The sequence below is a fragment of the Thamnophis elegans genome, chromosome 1 (genome assembly GCF_009769535.1).
Source record: "Thamnophis elegans isolate rThaEle1 chromosome 1, rThaEle1.pri, whole genome shotgun sequence".
NCBI classification, from domain to species: Eukaryota; Metazoa; Chordata; class Lepidosauria; order Squamata; family Colubridae; genus Thamnophis; species Thamnophis elegans.
Genome location: NC_045541.1, coordinates 54082806 through 54105307, shown reverse-complemented (window position 1 = coordinate 54105307; position 22502 = coordinate 54082806). Strand labels below are relative to the sequence as shown.

Genomic DNA, 22502 nt, shown 5'->3' with positions numbered 1-22502 from the left:
CTCTATCACTGTCTCTGTGGGACGGGTTAGGTCCAAAAAGGACCGTCCAGCAGCAGAGATATCGACAGCAGTCCTGGAGCCCCAAGATTGCATGTTGTGTTGTAGTGATGTCAGCCCCACCTCCTCAGGAGTACATTTTTGTAAGATGGCCTGCTACATAAAATAGATTATTAAATAAATTCAATAAATAAATAAAGACAGCCAAATGGACATTCAGAACCAAGGTAGACTTTGGTTCGATGGGGAATATAACTTTTTTAAAAAAATAAGGATGATAATATATAAATGTTCCCAGAGGAAAAGTGTAAAGCTTTTGTCAGTTGGTGAATAAATTACAGTCAAGACTGTGTTGTTTATTTCAGAGACAGGTTAAATGGGCCTGCTATAAGCACATGAGTATTGAGATGACAATAGGGAAGATAATAAGCTATGACTTTTTTTTCCAGTAAAAGTTACATATGGCTGCAAGGGGAAGTTGGACCAATTAGTTGCTCCAGAATTTAATTTTGATTATTATAGTAGATCCTGATTCAAATCTCAGTTAAATTATCATCAACATAATACAAAAAGGTGAGCCCCCACCACCAACCAGGTTGGAAAACATCCAGAGAGCTGCTGGGAAAGAGGGGTTTTATGATCTACATGTATTAGAGCTGAAAGGATATCCTGATGCTGACATGCCCAGAGACTAAAAGAAAATTCAGCATAGATATCCATAGCATTGGTACATGAAATTTCAAAAGAATGAAATTTCATATGGCCGGGACAAAAATGGCAAACCACAGCCTTTCTTAGAATCAACAAACTGTAATGGACTATAATAAGTCACTTTTCACATCAGAGGATCATCAGATCTACTGCAGGCAATAAAATCACAGAAGAAATGTAATGGGCAACATTATTAGAGAAAGGTTGTCAAAAGTCAATGCTTGAATGCAAACTAAGAACTCAGTGAATCTCAATTCAAGACCAAGGCAAGCCAATCAATATTAGGGTGATTCAAGTTGATGCTCTAACCAGAGGCAAGGGAAGCAGAAAGAGGAACAGATCTATGATTATTTGTTAACACCCTGCCACAACATGAACAAGAGAGCATAATAATTATTAAAAAAACCTGGAATACTGAAGCTGGAAGCAAGCAGGAAAATGGAAAAATGATCATAGTGTGCAGAATTAAGGAAGGGTCAAAATAAGGACTTCTGCCCTAAATATGCTATTGGTGTACTGTATTCTGTCGCTTTCGCTTTCTGTCTTTCTGCCTCTGTATTGCTTTTTAGATACAATTTCTTGTCACTTTTTGCTCTTAAGGGGAACTCTTAGCAAATTCACCTTAGCAAATTTCCTCTATCTACAATCCTCTATAAATGTGATTAATTAAATAATTAAATAAAATCTGTAACAATTTTGGCTCCCACTTTTCCTCAGCTACTTTCACTGTGTCAAGAGAAAGGTATCTCACTTTCTTTTGGTTTTTGCATTTCAGGGTATTTTTATTTGTTTCATCTTTAATGAGGCCATGAAATTCAATACTGAATTCTTTAAACATTCTATTTATCAAACATAACCCATCAAATCTATTACTGACCTTTACCATATAATAAAGAATAATGCAGAGGTCATATCTTGTTCATCTGATAATTTTGTTTCCTTTGGTTTACATTGCATTTTTGTGAGCAAGAGATCATGATCTAAAATACACTAAAGTATCAGACCTTGTTTTGCTGATTGAACAGAATTTCTTCATATAATGTTTTGAAAGGTATTTGTTCTAAATATTAATCTATTTGTCTTTCTTTGTGTCTCCTTTGTTTCTGCCAATGTCACATTTTTTGGCTTTTTCCAAATTTTATTTCAGTTTTTATAGAATGGAGCTATTCCACTCTCCTGTCATTACCCTGTTTTCCCAAAATAAGACCTCCCCGGATAATAAGCCCAATGGGGCTTTTGAGTGCATATGCTAAAATATGCCCTCCCCTGAAAATAAGCCCTCCCTGAAAATATTGCAACACAGCAGCAACCATGAGGTGACCATTCTCGCCACCTCCAACTCAAAAATAAGACCTCCCAAAAATAAGGCCAAGTGCTTATTTCGGGGGGGGGGGGCAAAAGAAAATAAGACCCTGTCTTATTTTCAGGGAAACACAATATTATGAACCCTTTTGTGATGTTCTGTCAAGGTACTGCTAATTACCACAGAACTGCCCAATTTCTGCTTCCTCTGCATCTGTATTTGGAGAATAGGTTGACTTGCTTTGAATTTAAATTGAGATTATTCTATTTGGGGACATCTATAGCCAAGCACTGACTTTTTAATATTTTTGTTAATAATTAATAATTCTTTACTTCTCTGAATTGTAAACAGGTTTTTAAATTTTTTATCTGTATTATTTTTATAAATAACTCAAGATGGCAAACATACCTAATACTCCTTCCTCAACAACCACTTTGTGAAATGGGTTGGGCTGAGAGAGTGTTTGTCTGTCCCAGAAATCACCCATTAGCTTTCATGTGTAAGGCATGAATTTTGTAAAATTGGATAGTATTCTATAAATATAGTAATTTAAGTTCTTTAACAATGTAGATTTTTTACCTTCTGGTGACTGGAGCTGTGGAACAGACTGAGGAGGCAAAGTTAGAGCTACAGACTTGCTTTGATTGCATAGACCTGAGTGTTTTTGAAGCTGCTTCAGCAGACTTGGATGAATTTGCTGATATTGTGAGATCATATATTAACTTTTGTGAGGGCATGTGTATGCCTACCAAGAGCTAGGGTACACATAACAACAATAAGCCTTGGTTTACAGCAAAGCTTAAGCAGCTCTGTTACACCAAAGAGGAGAGCTACGGGAAAGGAGATAGGATCTTGCATAATCATGCCAGGAATATATTAACGAGTAGTAGTAAACAGAAGCTACTCAAAAAAAAAAAAAAAAAGAGAAACCAGTTCGCAGTTAATGAACCTGCAATTGTGTGGAAAAGCCTGGAATATCAATGGTTACAACAGACTTCCTCCCCCTTACTGAAGAATATTGTCAACTGGCAGATGACCTGTTTGTGTTCTACTGTAGGTCTAAGAGGAGATAAATACCATCTACCACTATCTACCAGACTTCAGATACAACAACAGTAGCTAATTGCCACTCTCACTTCCTCTAACTCCAGTTATGCAACAATCCCTATTCTATGATGGGGTGGTACAGCATTTCACCTGGAATCTTTATGGGTTAGAAGAAGAACATCCCTTTATGCCAAGAACAATCTTTTAAGCAAGTGAGTGTTACCCTTTTTAACACGATTATCAGACCAAATGTAGTTTTGGACTGAATGATATTAGGACAGAAACGAAGAATAAAGATTTTTATTTTAAGAATGACAACTCAGAAAAAGCTTCAGAAATGGGTTTCTGAAGTTGAGATTTGTATATCAAAGCTAGCAATTTTTAATGACCTGGAGCAAGTGGAGGGACAAGGAAGGGTAATACAAATTAAGGTTATATTGCTAAACTCTTTTAACAGCACTGAAATGAAAATTTAAAAGTAGTTTGCCTATCTGTCTTTACATTCCCTGATAACTTTACCTTATTAATTGCAGTTATTCCAAGGCTTTGGGGAGGGAAAACCTGAATTCAAGGCCAATCAAACAAGAAAAAAAATCTAGTTCTTAAGGACTAGAACTCTCAGCCAAGACCGCCTAGCACAACAGAAATGTCTAATTTCTTTTCATCAGGATCTTACTGGTCAAAAAGCCCACAGGAAATTGAAAAATTATACTAAGAATACTATATATTTGACTTTCTAGAAGAAAAGAGATAAAAATTTGAGATTATTCCCTTGATCCAGTTTGCTTTTGTTGACAATCTAGAGACACGAAGCAGATGCAGACATTTAATTCCTGGGACCACCTTTCAAAAGTCATAATAAGAGTTGCGTCTATTCTTTTGGCCATCAAAATTCCTCAAAAACATATTTCATATATTATAAATTGTCCCGTCCTGCTCATGCTTGCAGAAGAGACCTACTGCAGACCACATCAGACAAGGTATTTTGGTTAGTGGGATCCAGAACAAGAATCTTTTCTTCCATAGTCCCCGCACTTTGGAACATCTTGCCACAAGAGTTGAGACCACCCCCCCCCATTTAGTCTTCAGGAAAAGCCTTAAAATTTGTCTATGCTGACTGGCATGGAGTCCTGAAGAAGCTGCTGGCTGGAGGTACATTAATTGAAAAGGCACCCCATCTTTCCACTCAAAACCCTTGTTGTTTTTAGCTTATTTTAATTTTTTGTATTTTTTTTATTGTCATACTAGTAGTCCTAAACTTATGATTACCACTGACCCCAAATTTCTGTTTCTAAGCAAGACAGTTGTTAAATGAATTGTGCCTCATTTTACAACCGTTTCACCACAGTTGTTAAGCGAATCACTGCAGTTGTTAAATGAATTGTACCAGTGGTGGGTTTCAAAACTTTTTAGAACCTCTTCTGTAGGTGTGGCCAGCTTTGTGAGAGTGGCTTGCCAGCCATGTGACCGGGTGGGAGTGGCTTGGAAGTCATGTGACTGGGTGGGCATGGCCAACTTGTAAAATGTGGTGAAACTCACTTAACAACACTCTTGCTTAGCAACCAAAATGTTGGCTCAGAAACTCTGGCATTTGAAGCAACGCAAGTCTTAAAACTGTCAAGTTACAAGACCCTTCCACCCCTAAACCTTTAGAAAAAAAACCCAGGGATGTTCAAATTTGACAGCTTTAAGACTTTAAGGTTTAGATAGGACTCTTAGAGGCGGCCAGGGCGATTGGTGAGCTAGCTAATCAGTGAGTGACGGGCAGGGCAAGCATGGCACAGATGGGGAGGGGGAGGGAGCTGGAACCGGTTCTAAACGGCATGGTAGATTTGTGGAACCTCTTCTATAGAAGAGGTTAGAACTGGCAGGAACCCACCCCTGAATTGTACCTTTGTTAAGCAAATCTGGTTTTCCTCATTGACTTTGCTTGCTGGAAGCTGACTGGGAAGATTACAAATGGTGGTCACATGAATTGGGTCAATACAGCTGTCATAAATACATGCCAGTTGCCAAGTTCCTGAATTTTGAACATGTGACCACAAGGAATGCTGCAGTGATCATAAGTGTCAAGAACCAGTCATAAATCACTTTTTTCCAGAGTTGTTCTAACTTCGAATGGTCACTAAATGAATAGTTGGAAGTCGAGGACTATCTGTTAATTGTTTTGGTATTTGTTTGTTTTATTGCATTGTAAGCCTCTTAGAGTCACTTTGAACTGTGAAATGGGCAGCATATACATTTAATAAATAATTCATCCAAAAATACATCATAATTATATAAAAGAAATATTTTACAAAACCTTCTAAGTTAGCAGTGATTTTGCAGAATTTTTCCTTTGCATCTCTTCTGGCTGTCCTCTTACCCACTGTTCTTGAACCATCTAACATTCCAAATGACATCTTCTGCTGCTCTTTCCAAAGAAAGAAATATTTTTTTCTTAGTTTTAGTTTTTCCTACAATTTTTGCTTCAGTCACAAATTAGTACAATGTTTCATCCAGTGGTCTAAGCCTGTTGTTGTTGTTAGTTGCGAAGTCGTGTCCGACCCATCACAACCACATGGACAATGTTCCTCCAGGCCTTCCTGTCCTCTACCATCCCCTGGAGTCCATTTAAGCTCACACCTATTGCTTTGGTGACTCTATCCAGCCACCTCATTCTCTGCCGGCCCCTTCTTCTTTTGCCCTCAATCGTTCCCAGTGTTAGGCTCTTCTCCAGTGAGTCCATGTGAGCCAGTACATGCACACAATTTAATGCAAACATCCTTAAGCATTTTGTTTCTAAGCATCCAATCTGGAGATATTCTTGTCTCGACAAGATCTAGCACATTCGGCACAATTCATAAACATCAGAAATAAAGAAAAAACAGCACAGTATGTGTAATCTTTCTCATATGTTCTTTATCAAAAGGCATCTCTGTGATTTATGTTTACCTCTCCACTAGGCCCATACTGCACAGCATTAGCTCTAGCTCATCTCTCATCCATTTCCTTGCTCTTTGGAAATGCTGTCCTTTCAGACAAACAAAGAATTAAATGCTGTTTTTAAACTCTCAAAGTAGATTTAAAAGGTCTATCAGGCCACTTTTGACAAATAGTGGCACATAGCCTCAAGGGAATCTGGATGATGAAGCCAGATCCAAAAGGCAAGAGTCTAAAATCAGGGATGGAGCACTCCATACGGTAGAAATTGAACTTCTTGAGTGGTACTGTGGCATTCTAGAGTTATCTGAATTCCCAATTACAGTAGATTTTGACAAGCCCCCAAAAGCCAGCAATAAACCAGGATATGACAAATGGCTATTCAACTTTTTTATTTTCTGCGGAGCAACATTTTTGCCAGAGGAAGACTGTGTAATGCAATAGGCATTGAAAAGCCAAGAAGGAACCTGTTCATATGTTAAACAACTCTCGTGTATCCTTGGATAATCTCACCTATAATCTCGCTTGAAGATTGGGCTATTTCAGAGAGCTGCTTTAAATGCTACCGTGATAATATCTCAGGCACTTTGAGTTATAGAAATTCTAAGAATTTAGGAAGGTGTAATTTCAGTTCTTAAATGCTGTCAGGATATAAATGCTATTTATGAATAAACTAGGGACTGCTAATTTTATGGTGGCATTATTAGTAATCATAGATTATGCAAAAGTTATGGGGGGGGGCATAATCCTTTTCTGCAAAGTGTTATAGCAATAGCATAGATGATCATTTTAGTTCATTCAAACTAAAACTTCTCCAAGAAAAATTGCCTGACATACTAGGGATATGCTATGTAACAATGTGAACATGTTCTCCATTAAAGCGCTGAATTCTTTCTTTCATCTAGTTCTGTTTCCATACATGTGGACACTACCTCACTGAGAAAAGATTTTATAGCCTTTGTGATCCATGGGAAATGACAGCTTTTTGCTTCATTAATTCCTCATTTTACTTACATTTTTCCCCACAAGAATGACTGGCAATTTTCTCCTCTTCAACATCATTACTGCATTTCTAAAACCTTTCTACATAAATTAAGGCTTTGCTTTTAAAGCAACATGGAGTGTGCTTGCAGGCTGAAAAAGCAATCTCTTTTTTGCAAACAGTAACATTCAGGCAATGAACTAGAGAAGCAATCTTGCTCCAATTAAAAGGTTCTAATTTACCTGGCTCCAACAATGAGTTGATTCCTATTGGCATCTAGAGCAAGCTGAGAGAAGTCCCGTACACCAGAGTATGTGAAATTTGAAACCCAAGGCTTCAGATCTGAAAAGAAAAATGAAAAAATATAGAGGAAAAATGACGTCACTGGTGAGCAAAATTTCCACATAGCGTTCAACTAATGGATCTCCGACAGAGTACCGTTCAATATTTGGATAATTAACAATCTATAAAATTCCACTTTGATATAATGGGGGAGGTGGTCCACTGAGGTAGCATCTACTGAAGCAAGATTTGTTGGTTTTTTCTAATTAATTCTAATAAAGTCAATTCAATGGTCAGTCTTCTAATCTATGTAGTAGGTAATGGAAAGAACTGACTGTAGCATCATATCTTACTATCAAACATTGGGCAAAGGCTATTTAATGGCAGAAGTTTTTATGGAAATCATTATTATTCCTGTATAAAACTCATTTAAAATTTAAAAAAAAAATCCCACTAGCAGGAATGGGGAGTATTCATTAGAAACTACAGAAAGACGTGGAGATCTAAATCTCCTGTAATGCAAGAGGCTTTGGTTTCCTTGTGTTAAAAACATTAAAATGTTTGAACCTCCATCCTCTCTGAATGGCAGCTTTCCTCTAAAAAAAATAAATGGGTCACATTATTCTTAAGGGTTAGTCATAAGGAAATTTGACAGATAAGACTTTCTGTGCACTCTAAGATTTTTTTAAAAAAACCCTGCCCTACCACATATAAACATAAGACATAGAGTTCTATTAAAAGGCCTTGAAGTGTGCTTTAGTTAGCATTTGGTTTATAAAGGATCTGACCAAGATGGAACAAATGAAGAAGTAAAAGAAAACAACAATAACCCGGTGCATTAATAGAAAAGATGACAGTTTCAAGATAATACAAATTCTGCTCGTTTCCTGTTTTTCCAGTTAGATAGATTTATTTAAGGGGAAGCAAAAACAGTAAAATATAATATTTCTAAAAGAGGTGTTTACTCCCAAATGATTTTAAAATGAAGCCTTTGTATTCTTTGGGAAAAGATGCAGTGTATGTATAAAAAATCCAACCCTATGCAACAACCTTAAACACATGAACCATAAAAATAGAAATACTTATGAAATTATTTTCAGGATTACCAACTGACATTCAAAATGTTACCAAAGATTGGTGTGTGTGTGTGTGTGTGTGTGTGTGTGTGTGTGTATTTTAAAGGCGTTATTTCCTGTAGGAAAGAAATAATCCAATAAAATTAACTTTCAGGTTGCTTTATCATTAAAAGAATAGAAGAGGTTTTGGCTTTTAGCTTTTTCCATGGTATTATATGTAGGATAACACTTGTGTATTCAATTTATATCTTGTCTTTCTGCTCAGATGAGCACTTAAGGCAGCTAGTATAATTAAAACACATGCAGGCACAGTGTAAAGATTACAACTAAATGTTTCCAATACTAAAACAATTAACAACCAAAAGCTTGATTAAAAAAGATGGGTCCTTACAATTTTTTTAAATGCTGAGAGAAATGGGTCAAATTTCCAGGGAGTTAAGAAGCTGACTATGGGTGTGTGGTTATGTCTGGGTGTCCTTTAAAGAGGCACATTTTAACGTTAGTTCTTAATGGTAGAAACGTTATCTTAATCACATGGGGATTTCACATTTAACAGCTGAAATGAGCAAACAACATTTCAGGATATCATATGGTACCTGTATCTTGCAATGTTTAGCAGCCTTCCATTTTACACCACCAACAATTATTAGATATTTTTCATGGTTAGTTCCACAGAAAAATCATGACAGTAGTAAAAGATGGGTACATCTAAAACACAGATAATAGTCATCAAATTTTCTAGGGCCCAAACCTTACCTGTATGAAAGAGCTGCCTATTATAGTTGCTCCTTATGACAGTTGAAAATCACATCCATTTGTTCAAAAGGAGAACTTCCACCCCCAATAATATTTATCCACAGTTATGTCCAGATAATTTGGACATAAACTGTTCCAACACGTTATCAAATTTAGGCTATATTTTAAGATCTTATCTGATTATCCATCTGAGCTGGATGGCAAGGTGGTAGGATGGTAGAGCCTATTATTAACCTTCTAATGGCAATTTACTCAAAAGCCAATGACTGTCTGTACTACAGATTTACGTGAAAAAGAAACTTAATAAGGTCTTATTATTAACAGTAGTCCTCAACTTACAACCACAATTGTTATCAGAATTTCCATCACTAAGCAAAATGGTTAAGTGAATCATGTCCAATTTTATTGTCTTTGTTGCCATTGTCATTATGCAAATCTGGCCTCCACTGAATTTGCTTGTCAGAAGTTGACTGGGAAGGTAAATGGTGATACATGAACCTGGAACACACCAATTGTGATATAAACATCCCAATGTACCCAAATTTTGATTAAGGTAAAGATTCCTCTTGCACATATGTGCTAGTTGTTCCCAACTCTAGGGGGTGGTGCTTGTCTCCGTTTCAAAGCCTAAAAGCCAGCACTGTCTGAAGACATCTCCATGGTCATGTGGTCGCCATGACTAATTGCCGAAGGTGCACGGAACGCTGTTACCTTGCTACCAAAGGTGGTTCCTATTTTTCTACTTGCATTTTTACATGCTTTCAAACTGCTGGCTTGGCAGAAACTGGGACTAGTAATGGGAGCTCATCCCGTTACATGGTGCTAGGGATTTGAACCGCTGAACTGCCGACCTTTCTGATTAACAAGCTCAGCGTCTTAGTCACTGAGCCACCACGTCCCCAAAATTTTGATTACATGAGTGCAACAGTTGTTAAGTGTGTGGATTGATTTTAAGCCACTTTTTTCAATGCTGCTGTAACTTTGAACACTCACTAAACAAATGGTTTGTAAGTTGTGGACTACCTGTATATGACACTTCTTGCATATAAAAGCTTCCATAATCAACATGATGCAGATCACACAGAAACTGCAAAATGATGCTAGATAATTTTAAAATCATGATGAAGGAATGCTGTAGGAGTCTTGAAACTATTTGCAGAAGCCAGAAAAACATCAACTGCTAAAAGAGGAGAGCCATGAATTTAGCAGTGTGTATGTCACAGTATACTAAATCAGAGACAGAAACCTGTGATTTACCTGACATATGCAGCTCCACCCCATACACCCTGCTAACATTTGACAAAATGGTTGATTCTACTAGCACAATTTTTTTTTGTTATGTCCGTTTTGCAAACTAAAGGATAAGACTGGAGGCAACCACTGGGAGGCCAGTTGTTTCAATGCCCAAATGTTAACCATCTCTCCCTCAGTTGTCATCTTCTAGGATCTCCCTACTCCCTTTCCTGCCCTTAAATCATCTCCCTGTAATGTTACTGCAGTCTCCTGTGATTCTCTAGAAGACTGGGAATCCAGATGCCAGATATAACCCTAATGTGACAAACCCTCCACAAAATAGTGTTGCAAATTATTATTCGCAGTATTCACAGGTGTCCTTCGGCTCTTCTTAATACAGTACAAAATAAGAGTCATGAATATCACTAACTAGAGGATATTGCAAAACTATTAGAGAATATTAGAGGCTATTAGAGAATAGCCAGACATTTCATTTTTTTCATCCAACCTTTCATCCAATATCCATATAATGACACATACACATGCATATACAGTGTGTGTGTGTGTATGACATTATGGTTATCTTTTTTACATTAGAAACGCAGAATTAGAAGCTCTTTCTAAGCAGAATTTAGTAAATCCTTAATCCCAAAGAGGTTTGTTTTAGATCTACGATGTTTTGGGGTCTGAAAATTCCTTCCTTTAGATTGCAATGTGAGTCTCTCTGTTTCACAATTCTCCATCCATGGGCATGAATTTTTCGAGCCGTTGCAGTCATAAATTGAAACAAGGAAGTAATGAAGACTAACTCATTAAGGCTGACCTGAAACCATCCTTCTCCAATCCATCAGGATTTGCCAGGACATTTAGCAATATGCAAACCCACAACAGATGCCAAAATACCACCAAGGTATTCTCATAGCTTATTAACCTTCTTTTTAAATTCTTTAATATAAATTTATTTCAAACATGGATCTGTCAGAGCTTAATAATCAAAATCTGCATGCATTAGACAGGAGAACAAGATAATGCGTTCTCTAGAAGTTTGGGCAATTTTGTTCTTTGATCAAAGGGTCATTTCAAAATAATGAAACGTTTTATGGATCCTATTTTAATGCTCCAATTTCTCTTATCATTTCCAATGGACTTCTATTCTTCCTTTCTTTGACAAACTCATTTTGAAAAGGCAGCAGAAAATGTAACGCTGTTCCTACTCCTTTGTTTTTCATTTGGCACACTAGCTTAAGAGGTTTCCCCATTATCTCTACCTTTAAACAACAAACAGTATAAAAAAGTTACAAGTAAAGAATTATGGGGTGAAAAATATGTGCACTGTAGGCAGCTCAGTTCTCTCTATGATAGTTTAAAATGATAGTCAAGGCAGAGAAGTAACAGGTAACTGCCCTGAGTTCTACTTATTGCCATGGGTGGCAAAGTATATAAAGAATCCCTTTTTGATTGCTAAATTAAAGGCTTCATGACACTTCATAGATTTAAACCTTTATAGAGTTGGGAGATGATTAAACACAGCATGTCTTTCCCTGATAGTCCAAACTACCAGTTACCCCAATTCACACCATCACCAGGCTTTCTGCACTCATGTGGTTCTCTGAGGGGAAAGAGGATCAAACAATCACATGACAGCTATGAACTAAGCATTTGGGGGGGCGCCCCATATTATATGTCACAGCCAAATGCCAAAGACATCTTGGGAATGAACACACAACTTGTATCTAGAACAACAAACATCACATGTATCAGATGACTTTACCTTTCTACAGTAGATGAAATGTACATATAGGAATTGAATGAACTCTGACATACTTCTTGGAGAGGCAGCTTTCTTTACCTCCATTTCTTTATTTTTTTTATTTCTGTCCCCTTTTAGAGCAATGCCTTGATTTTGACTAAAGGCCTTAAAAAACAGACCCATTTACCTAACTCCTTATAATCCTCATACAAATTAAAAGTAAAAAGACCTCTTTTCTGGAAGAAAGCGGGAATCCTAGAAATGAATAACTCATGACAAATCCAACTCAGTGTTCTTTGTGTTTGTCTTTGTAACCTATCCCAAGAGGAAATAGCCATGTTCTCCATCCCACTCCAATATTGCTCAGGTGCAATTAATTTAAATTGCAGCAAAATTTGTGACATGAGTTTACCCCACCTACTAACACACAAGATTTGTCTGTTCATAGCAAAACAGCTACAGTGGCCAATTATATGCACAGCACATAGAATATATGATAAGTCACCATCACTCTCCTAATGCCGCAGAAGCCATGAAGTATATTTCTTTCTGTTCCCTATTACTCCATTTAAACCTTGCACTTCTATGAATTGAACAAATTCATAGAAGTGCAAGGAGCTTCTGTATATATCTTCCAAGTACAGCACCATAAATTAAATGGAAAATTTTACCTGATAAAATCCATGCCCTTCCCTCACTTTACACAAAGTAGTCTCTAAGTTTCTCTTTCAACCATGAGAATTGATCACCAAGTCACTTATTATACTGCATGCCACCAGTCCGTTATGTGTAAACTCCCTAATAAACTCCCTTGCCATTGAACAAAATATGAAGTGGCCCCATGACTTTACGTCCTTGGATAAATTGCCTGATTATTTTACAACAGGGGTGTCAAACCGGATTTCTTTGAGGGCCAGATCAGCATTGTCTTTCTCTTCTGTGGGCTGCTGGTGGTGGTGAGATGAGACAGATGCTTCCTGCAGCAACCTGCCAGCCAAAATGGGGGACAGCGGGACCCCATGTGATCCTTCGTGCTCTGTTTTGGCCGGCATGTCCCTACAGGAGGCCATCCAAGAAAAAAACAGGGTGCATAGGGCATGCATGCCCCCCCTTGCTGCCCCATTTTGGCTGCCAGTGGCCCTGCTAGGCTAGGGTGACCAGATGACCTGATTTCAGTGGGACAGTCATGATTTTTAACCATTTTTCCCGCGTCCCTCCGCCTTTTAAAAAAGTCCCGATTTTTTTCTGGCTTCATGTGGAAAGCCCAGTGGATTTGCTTAAGAAATCCTAACCGGGGCAAGACAAAAGAAAACCCTGTCTAACTAACCTCTCTCTCTGTCTCAGTACTTTCATTGAAGATATTAAAACGTTAAAGCTACAAAACGGACCTCCCCCCCACCGCACCACTTTTTTACCTTATTTTATAAGAAAAAAATGATCTAGTACCATAGAGCTGCAGGAAATGGCTAGAGGGGTCGCCAGTGTTACTTCCTGGATTTTCCAGAGGGGAGGGGCACAGAGGTTGGAGGACTCTCCAAGATGGTGGGAAAGTTTCAATTTGCTGAGTTCTGGTAAGTGTGCTGGGTTTTTTTCTTTTATTTTTTAATGCATTTTAAAATAATGTAGGCTTTTAAAAATGTGCAGCTGCTGTTTTTTTATTCAAAACAATATGTGTAACACTCTGATGTGCCATGGAAAAATCATTTTAAAAAAACCCTGAAAGAACAAAAGGGTTTTTTAAGGGTATTTTCCTGATCAAAACAATAATTGTTTCTGCATGACACCCTTAATCACAAATAGCCAACTAAATGGTTTTATTTCCTTTATTGTATGTGATTACTCAAGTCCAAAAACTGAGTTAATTGGATAAACTCAGCTCCACAATTTACTAAATATACAGTTACAGGAATTCCATGTATATAGTATGCTGTCTCTTAGGGTTTATTGAACATAGGAGAATAATATGAGAGGGATTTGATGTAAAATAAGCTCTTTTAATGAATTCAAAATCAACGCAGCAGACCAGACATGGGAGTGAACATAATACACACTTTAACAATATATTTTTTTTTCTTTTAGCCATCAAATACTGCAGCAAGTGTGTCAGTAATAATAGCAAGACAGGCATAGGATTTTCCAGCCAGGTTAATTTTACTTTTTTATGGTTTTGATGTTGTATTTAATTTTATCTGTATTAGAAGCTTATGAAGGCTGTGCAACATTTTGAGGTGATATGGAGTATGTAAAGGCATGAATACAGTAGAACCTCTGGTCACAACCATAATTCGTTCCATAACTTTGGTCGCAAACTGATTTGGTCATGAATCAAACCTAATTTTGGAAATTTGGCGCTTACAAAAAAAATGGTGCAGAAGGGGAAATCAGCAGCGGGGAGAATGTGAATATTTTGGTCAGAAGCGTTCGTGACCAGAGGTTCTGCTAACATCTTCACTTAAGACTTAAGATTCACTTAAGATATAACATCTTCACTTAAGATTCACTTAAGAACTGTGGCAAGAAAGGTGGTATAGTGACCAAAGTTACAATGGCATTGAAAAAAGTGACTGATGACCATTTTTCACACTTAGCGACCATTTTCACACTTAGCGACCGTTGCAGCATTCTCATGGTCACGCGATCAAAATTTTGATGTTTGGCAACAGATTCGTATTTATGATGGTTTCAGTGTCCTGGGGTCATATAATCATCTTTTGACAAAGTCAAATGGGGAAACCAGATTCACTTATGTTACTAACTTATCAGCTGCATTTATTCACTTAAGAACTATGGCAAGAAAGGTGGTATAGTGACCAAAGTTACAATGGCATTGAAAAAAGTGACTGATGACCATTTTTCACACTTAGCGACCATTTTCACACTTAGCGACCGTTGCAGCATCCTCATGGTCACGTGATCAAAATTCGGATGTTTGGCAACAGTTACAATTTATATTTGTAAATTGTAGTTATGTTGAAATAAAAAAAAACATTACAATACTATTTTTGCGTTGTATGAAAATTTTTGTTGCTCCGTATAAATTTTTTAATCAACCCCCCCCCCCCCCCGGTCAAAGGTGTCCCTCTTTACCAATCTGAAAATCTGGTCACCTTATGCTAGGCGGTTCTTTGCTATATTCAGGCCGGTTCTCTGGGTGAGATTTAAGCAGTGCATGGGCTGGATCCGGCCAGCAGGACCGTGAGTTTGACACCCCTGCTTTAAAATGACTAAAGTTCTGACATAAAACTTCTATGATCCATACTAGTCCCACATTATCTTAAAGGCTTTTACACAACACCAGCTAGTTATTTCTCCTTCTCCAATAACAAAATTAAGGAAGCTGTTGATTACAGCCCCTGGATCTTTAAGTGGACAGAACTGCATATCTGTCAGATACATACAAATTGCCGTAATCAAAATACTGTACTTCAAAATACTGAGACAGATGTCATCAGAAATCTTTTGTTCATGTTGGAGTCATTTCCTAGCCATTCCCTGCTCTAAAAATGGTAAAATTTATTTGAACAAGAGCCAGAGTTCCCTAAATGCCATGATATTCCATTGCAGAACTCTAATTTAGCACTCACATTGGACACATAATTTATGTCTTCAGTTATAAAAAAACAAGATTAGTGTTCAGAGGAATAGAATAAAGGTACTATCTTTCTCTTTCCCTTTAATGTGTAGTGGGCCATGGCTTGTAGTACAGAACTTTTCTATTAGTGGAATCTTTTGGAATGTGACAAAGCCCCAGAAACCAGTGTTCTGAAACCCATGGAGATGATTTATGGATAGAGGAAGCTCTCCACACTGTTTTTGCCTTCTCCATAAAAACATGAAGGATATGCTCATTTTGTTCCCCTGGAATATGAGTAGAACTTTCACACATTTTAATGTACGTATCTGATAAAAGCTAATCTGGAGTGTCACTGACTGCAAATATACTTTCTACTCCCTCAAATACATACCTCTCCAAAATCATGTATGAGATATTAGTTTATATATTAATGTATTATTTACATTCTCTCACTGATACTCTCTTTCATCCACTACATTCAGCTAGCTCAACATGGCCAGCCACTAAAGAGGCATCTGGAGAACTTAATGATAAAGAAAGTTCTAATGGTTATATATCATTGCAGTCTCAGTCTATAATAAATGGGAGGTAGTTCGTGTGACAATATAGAAACTTGCTCACATTCCAATTGTGAAATTTCCTTGTCCCTCACTTCCGAACACAAAGAGAGAGAGGTTTGGAAAAGAACACTCTTAAGACTTGGAAAAAGAAAATTGTACAATGCTTTCTGGTTTTCAGTTTGTGGGATATAAGGCATCTATTATCCATCTATTTGATATTTATTTATAAGCATGAAAAAGAAAGATGAAGCCACTGTATTTTTCAGAGTATAAGACACACCTGTCAGGTTCCGAAGGGTTAATGAAAACAGCCAAACACAGAAACGGTTTGAAAATGCAGTTTATCTTCCTCCACAGGAACTGACCAACAAAGCACTAAAGCAATGAATAAATTGTCAGAGCTGACACCAGGTACTCTTCACCACCTTTTATAGTTACTAGGTAACTAGGTTAAACCCCACCCCCACCCGGCAATCAGTCATGGATTGTTCTCAGTCAGTTATCAGTTCTGGAATGTTCTCAGTGGAAACCTTCTGTCAGTCAGTCATGAAGAGCTTTGTAGAGTTCTCAGCTGGACTGCTTGTGGAGGAGGGAAATCTCCACCTGGTAATCACAAGTCTTGGCAGCTGGCCCAGTCCCCGTCCCCTCTGAATGGCAGCTCCGGGCCTCTGGCTCGCAGGAGCTGACAGCACCTTTTTCCCTCAAAAAAGAAGGTGAAAATCTGGGTGCATCTTACACACTGAATACAGCATTTTTTGCCTCCTGAAACCCCACCTCCTTTGTAAAAATGACTGTGCATAGCCTTTAGAAGGCTTCCAGAGTGCTCCTGGGGGCTGGGGAGGGAAAAAATGAGCGAAAACCTGATCGTTATTTTGCTCATTTTTGCAGCCCCCAGAAGCACTCTATAAGCCCCCTAAAGGCCAAGCATGCCATTTTTTTTTACCAAAAATGGGCCCGTTTTTGCAAAAAATGGGCCATTTTGGAGAGGTCTGCAGAGTGGAAAAACTTTTTTTTAAAATTTGCCTCTTCATAATCTTGGTGCATCTTATACTCCAGTGCGTCTTATACTCCGAAAAATACAGTAGGTCACGACATATGCCCACTACCAAATGAATGCATTTTTGATACATCAGATCTGATCAGTAATATTTATGTAGATTGTATTTTGTTTAGATTAGTATGTCATATTTCATGCAAGACTGTCTTTCAAGTTTTCAGCTGGCTCATCTTCAATAATTCAATAAGGAGCATTAATTCCTACAGTAGATGCTCATTCTTAGCAACCTCTGCCTTCAGGCAATTCTTCCTGCTGCTGTGGGTTGTTGGCCTAGGGCCTTTGGGAAATGAGGGCCATTGTTGAGGTTGTACTGTCATATGGAAGAAACAGACCATAATCTGCCAATATGGTCCAATGAGGGTTGGCAGATGTGATCAGTGTTAGTCAGGGGTATCCATGTCATCAAGTATTGCAGGCCCAGCTGACAAAAAAAAAGCTGGATCATATTGGTTGGAATCATGCGGAAGAGGCCTTCATACTGCAGTGGATAGACAATGGCTAAAATGATGATGATTAATGATGATGATATGCTCATTTATACCTATTCAATGTGATCATAACCCAAAACTTTACTATTTGAGCCCTGATGATCAAAAGGTATGTATTCTCCATACAACAACATCTAGATTTTACAATCCTTGGTTGAAGTACTTCTAACAGGAAAGTTAGAAGAGTAATACAACTGCCTAACATGCAAGCGGCCTGGTTCGAATCCTAGAATGGTACAGCTAGTTGATGAGAGCTAAACATCTTGAAATAGCTGTACTAGTCTCCCTTTATTTCTTCGCTGGTAAATTTAAATTTAATATAAAAATAGTTTGTTGCGGAAGTGACCACCTGCAAAAGCTTCTGGATTGGGGCTGAAAGGGGAAAGTGGAAGCAGTATACTTCGTCTCATATTTGGGTAGACCAGGTTGCCCTGATAGACTGGTTTTACCAGAAATACACTTAATCTCCCCCCTGGTACAACTCACAAAGCAAGGGGAGCTCGTGGCCTAGAGGTTAATACATCTGCCTAATATGCAAGTGGCCCGGGCTTGAAACCAGAAGGGTATGCTAGCTGATGAGAACTAAACATCTTGAAATAGCTATATTAGTCTTCCTTTATTTCTTTGTCAGTAAATTTAAATTTAACATCTAACAGGATACTTCCTACTCCTGGAATGCCTTCCCATTACATATATGCCATAGAAAGTCAGATTTATTTAATTTTTAGTATTAGTTACCCAATATACTGTATGTCAAATGCATAAGGTATGAAGAGAGGTTTTTAACATCCTTACATCTGGGCAATCATGTATAGAATCTAAATGAAAATTCATAATATCTTCACGGCTTTCAATTGTTTCTACAATTTTCTTACAACTGAGAAGAGGAAACTTTTTATTTCCAACTCAACGTGTTGAAGTACCTTTCAAATCTGTCTCAAACTGGAACACCCAAAGCTGCTTTATTGCTGAAAGTCTGTGATTTATGAACTGTCAACACAGACTGTGATCCCTTCTTCTGAAGAGGGGAGAATCCAATGCCGAAAGGAATAATGAAAGTAATAAGAACACCTTGAAAGACATGCTGTAAGAAATCAAAAGGCCAGAACCCCTAAAGACTGAAATCCAGAGAATTGACAGCACCTTTAGCAACCCCTTTAATTAGCCTTCAAGCAAAAGATTTATATATCAGAGAACACTGTTATGAAATAAAGCTGATTCGGCAATAAACACTTTGGCAATAAAGCAAAGCATATTCGACATACTACTGGATGTCTGCCAGATCCAGTGGTTATAAATAAATCCTTCAATTGCAAATCTATGGCCACTATTAGAAACCGACTAGTTCCACGTTACATGTCATTGAGTATGTGTATCTATTGGGGAGAACCATTCAGCAGCTAAGAATGATGTGTATATTCTCTTTCTCAAGACTCATGTTCATACCTCATATTCAAAGAACTATAAGAAATAGTTTTCTTCCTTGGGGCCATTTCATTTGTTGACTAAATCTGTAATTAATTTAAAAAAAACATATAAGATGCTAATACAAAAACATGAAGCTCACAATCTAAAATCTGCATTAAAAGGTACAGGCAAAGGGCCAGTTCATTCACTTACTTTCCCCACTTTTTCAGAAAAACAGGCCATAGAGTAGCATCAAGACATCCCTGGGACATGCCTCTGTTGCCCTCAAAAATAAATAGATGGACAGGTAGAGGGTTTAGGAGAAGGAGTGGCAAAACCTGAGAATGGAGTCAAAAGAGGAATCATCCCTAATCTTGTTTTAAAAGTCAAAGGTGCCAACCTGTAGTGAAATAATAATTCAAAGTAACAATAATATACCTAAAGAAGGAGGATAAAAGAACTTAATGAATTACTGACATGTCTGGGAAACAAGTTCCATCTACCCTTCATCTATTTGGGTTTTAAGCTTTACATTCAACAACCTATTTACATTAGGTAGGTGAATGAATCCAAGTGCAATCATGATCATGCAGTGAACAATTAATGTCTTCTGAAAAGCTAACTTCTTAGTTCAGAAGTTCATTTTTTCAAAGTACGTAATGTCATACTGAGATTCCAAAATAATGATCAGTCTAAATTCGACTGAATCACTAACTAAAGACATATCACAAAGCTATTGCAAAAATGACACAATGGGAATCAAAGCTGGATTGTAGATAGCTTTCATCCAAAATTAGTCTGATACTTTTCAGAGCATTTGCAGTAGCCAAAAATCATAAGTTTAAAAGCTAAAAACTAAAATCCCTGCATTTTAGGATATGACAGGCTACAAAAGGGAGTATGGCCACTTTTAGTAATTTTCATTCTACAGGGCGGGCATAACCTTTTCCTAGGGGGTCACAGCAACACTTGTAATAACAACACAAATAATTCATACACCATTCGAAAGCCCATCAAAAACTGAGTTTATTGACATGATTTAATAGTCAGTATGACCACCATTAGCCCTTCGAACAGCATTCAAACGAGGTGGATAAGAACACAACAAATCTTCAAACAGTTCCGTTCGATTTTCCAGATTTTTCAACACAGTTTCCAAATTCATTCTCAAAGTTTCAACCGAATATCGATTTTGACCTTGCTCCTGAATCATCAGAGCTTCCACTTCATCCTTAATTATGGCCCCAATGTTCTCTGCCGGATTGAGATCTGGCGAATTTCCCGGCCAGACGTCATTGCCCCAAAATTCGACATTGTTTTCCTTTAACAATTGCTGAGTCGCATTTGCACGCATGCAAGGAGCTTTGTCATGAAGAAAGACAGCCTCACCAACCACCAAGACATTGTCTGGATCACTGAGAAATGGAATGACATTCTCCAATAAAATTTTCTCACGGAAATAACTGCCATCCCAGGATTCCCCTTTATCCTTCAAAACCCAATGCAGTTTCTTGGCTGTGAAAATGACGAAAATCCCAATGCAAGTCGGATTGCGAACGATTTGTCGATATCGTTCATGTTTGGCGATGTCGTCGACGTCTTTAGCCCAAATTCGATCGTTCTGGAAATTCGGTTTTCGAATGGCATAAACGAAGAATTCGTCAGATGGCGCCAAATGAAGAAAATCTTCCTCGGTCCATTCAGACAACCAATCGCACAACCAAAGCCGATCTTGAACGTGTGTTTGAGTTTTCAATGGTTTGCAAATGACATGGAATGGCTTCAAACCTTCTCGTTCTCGATATCGGCCGATTGTCCTTTGATCAACTCGTTTTCCACGAATTTGAAGGATTTCTTGGGCCACTTTTCGGTTTCCTTTTCATTGTTTGCGACTGCCAGTTGCAATGATGGCTTTGCTTTCTTGGGACAGTTGCAGAGGACGCCCTTCTCCAAATTTTGTGAAACATTCTTGGGCTGTTTTGTTCCAATTATCAGTAACCCAATCCGGATGACGTTTCAATTTGTTTGCAATCCATTTTCGATTGATAAACGTCGCTCCAGCATCGCGAGCCTCTCGAAAGGCAATGCATTTTATTCTGTCAATGATCCTTTGTTCTTCCGAATCGAATTTTCCAGCCATTCTTAAAGCAAATTTAACATTTAATAGCTCATTCAATTCAGTTTTTTATGGGCTTTAAAATGAGGTGTCGCGGAAGTTGTAAACTGCTGTCGATCTTGCTGTGACCCCTTAGGAAAAGGTTATGCCCCGCCCTGTATTCTTCCATCCAATCAAGCCCTACCTGGGCTTTACCATTGCAAAGGGATTTTCTTTCTAATGAGTATCTGGGGTGGGGGTGGGGGTGGGGAAAGAGTTTAGTTCATAAAATACATCGACAAATTGTCCCCTCAGTTCTGTTTCTGAGGTCTTGCTTATATGTCCTGCATGACACTGGGTTTGGTTATTTGAGGACTCCATAGCATGTGCCTGGTCAATTCAACCAGGGTTGGTACATTTCAGATTCCTTCACTTAAACAGTACCAACTACTGAGACTTTGGAATGCATCTTCTCTGCAGCTGCGCCTACCCAAGATTCCCCCCTCCCCCCAAGATCCAGGAGTGGTCCCCACTCCTGTTGTTTAGAAGAGCCATGAAGACCTGCCTCTTCATTGAGTCCTTTGGCAAGAGAAAGTGAGATCCCTTGTTTTATCACATTGGCCATCTTTTATTTTTACTTGATTTTATTGTAATTGTTGTTGTTATGAACTGCCAAGAGTCATTGACAGTCAGGAGGCATACCAATTTAATTAACTATTGTTATTATAAGTTGTTCAGAGCCTCCATCTAATATTGCATTCTGACTCAGTCTGTACTTTTCCTTTGTGTTTCCTATGACAAAATGTACATATTATAATGACGCATTAAACTTTTAATCTCAATGTTCCCTAAACAAAATTCACAATATCTTGAAGTACTTTGTAGTCGCATTCTTCTAGCAGTCTTTCTTGATGCAGTCCTACAATGTGAACCCTAAAAGTAACTAAGTATAAGTTTATTTCCAGATAAGTGAGCACATAATAGTAATCCTTTTTTATAATTTTTTTAATCAAATGGATATAATACACACAAGAAATGCTAAAAAGCTTACTTTTCAGCTTTTTTTCCTTTGCAGCCAAGATTGGTTTCTATAAAACTATACAGAATTACATGCCAATAAAATCCTATTCATATTTTTCTCAGTTCCACCAAGTCTGATTAGCTAACTTATTTATTTATTATCCCCAATTTATGGCCTGAATCAAATCAATTTTCTTTGTTCAATGAGAGGGATTCATCTTGAATATTAAACAGATGAAATA

The 22502-nt window shown here is 37.8% G+C and overlaps 1 protein-coding gene across 1 annotated transcript in view; it reads right to left on the bottom strand.

Annotated features, from left to right (window-relative positions):
* Nucleotides 1-22502, bottom strand: part of SEMA5B (semaphorin 5B) — a 623924-nt gene that overhangs the window by 199788 nt on the left and 401634 nt on the right. The window contains exon 6 of the mRNA XM_032227708.1: nt 7205-7304. Within this exon, the coding sequence (XP_032083599.1) occupies nt 7205-7304 (100 nt within the window). The remainder of the gene's footprint in view (nt 1-7204; nt 7305-22502) is intronic.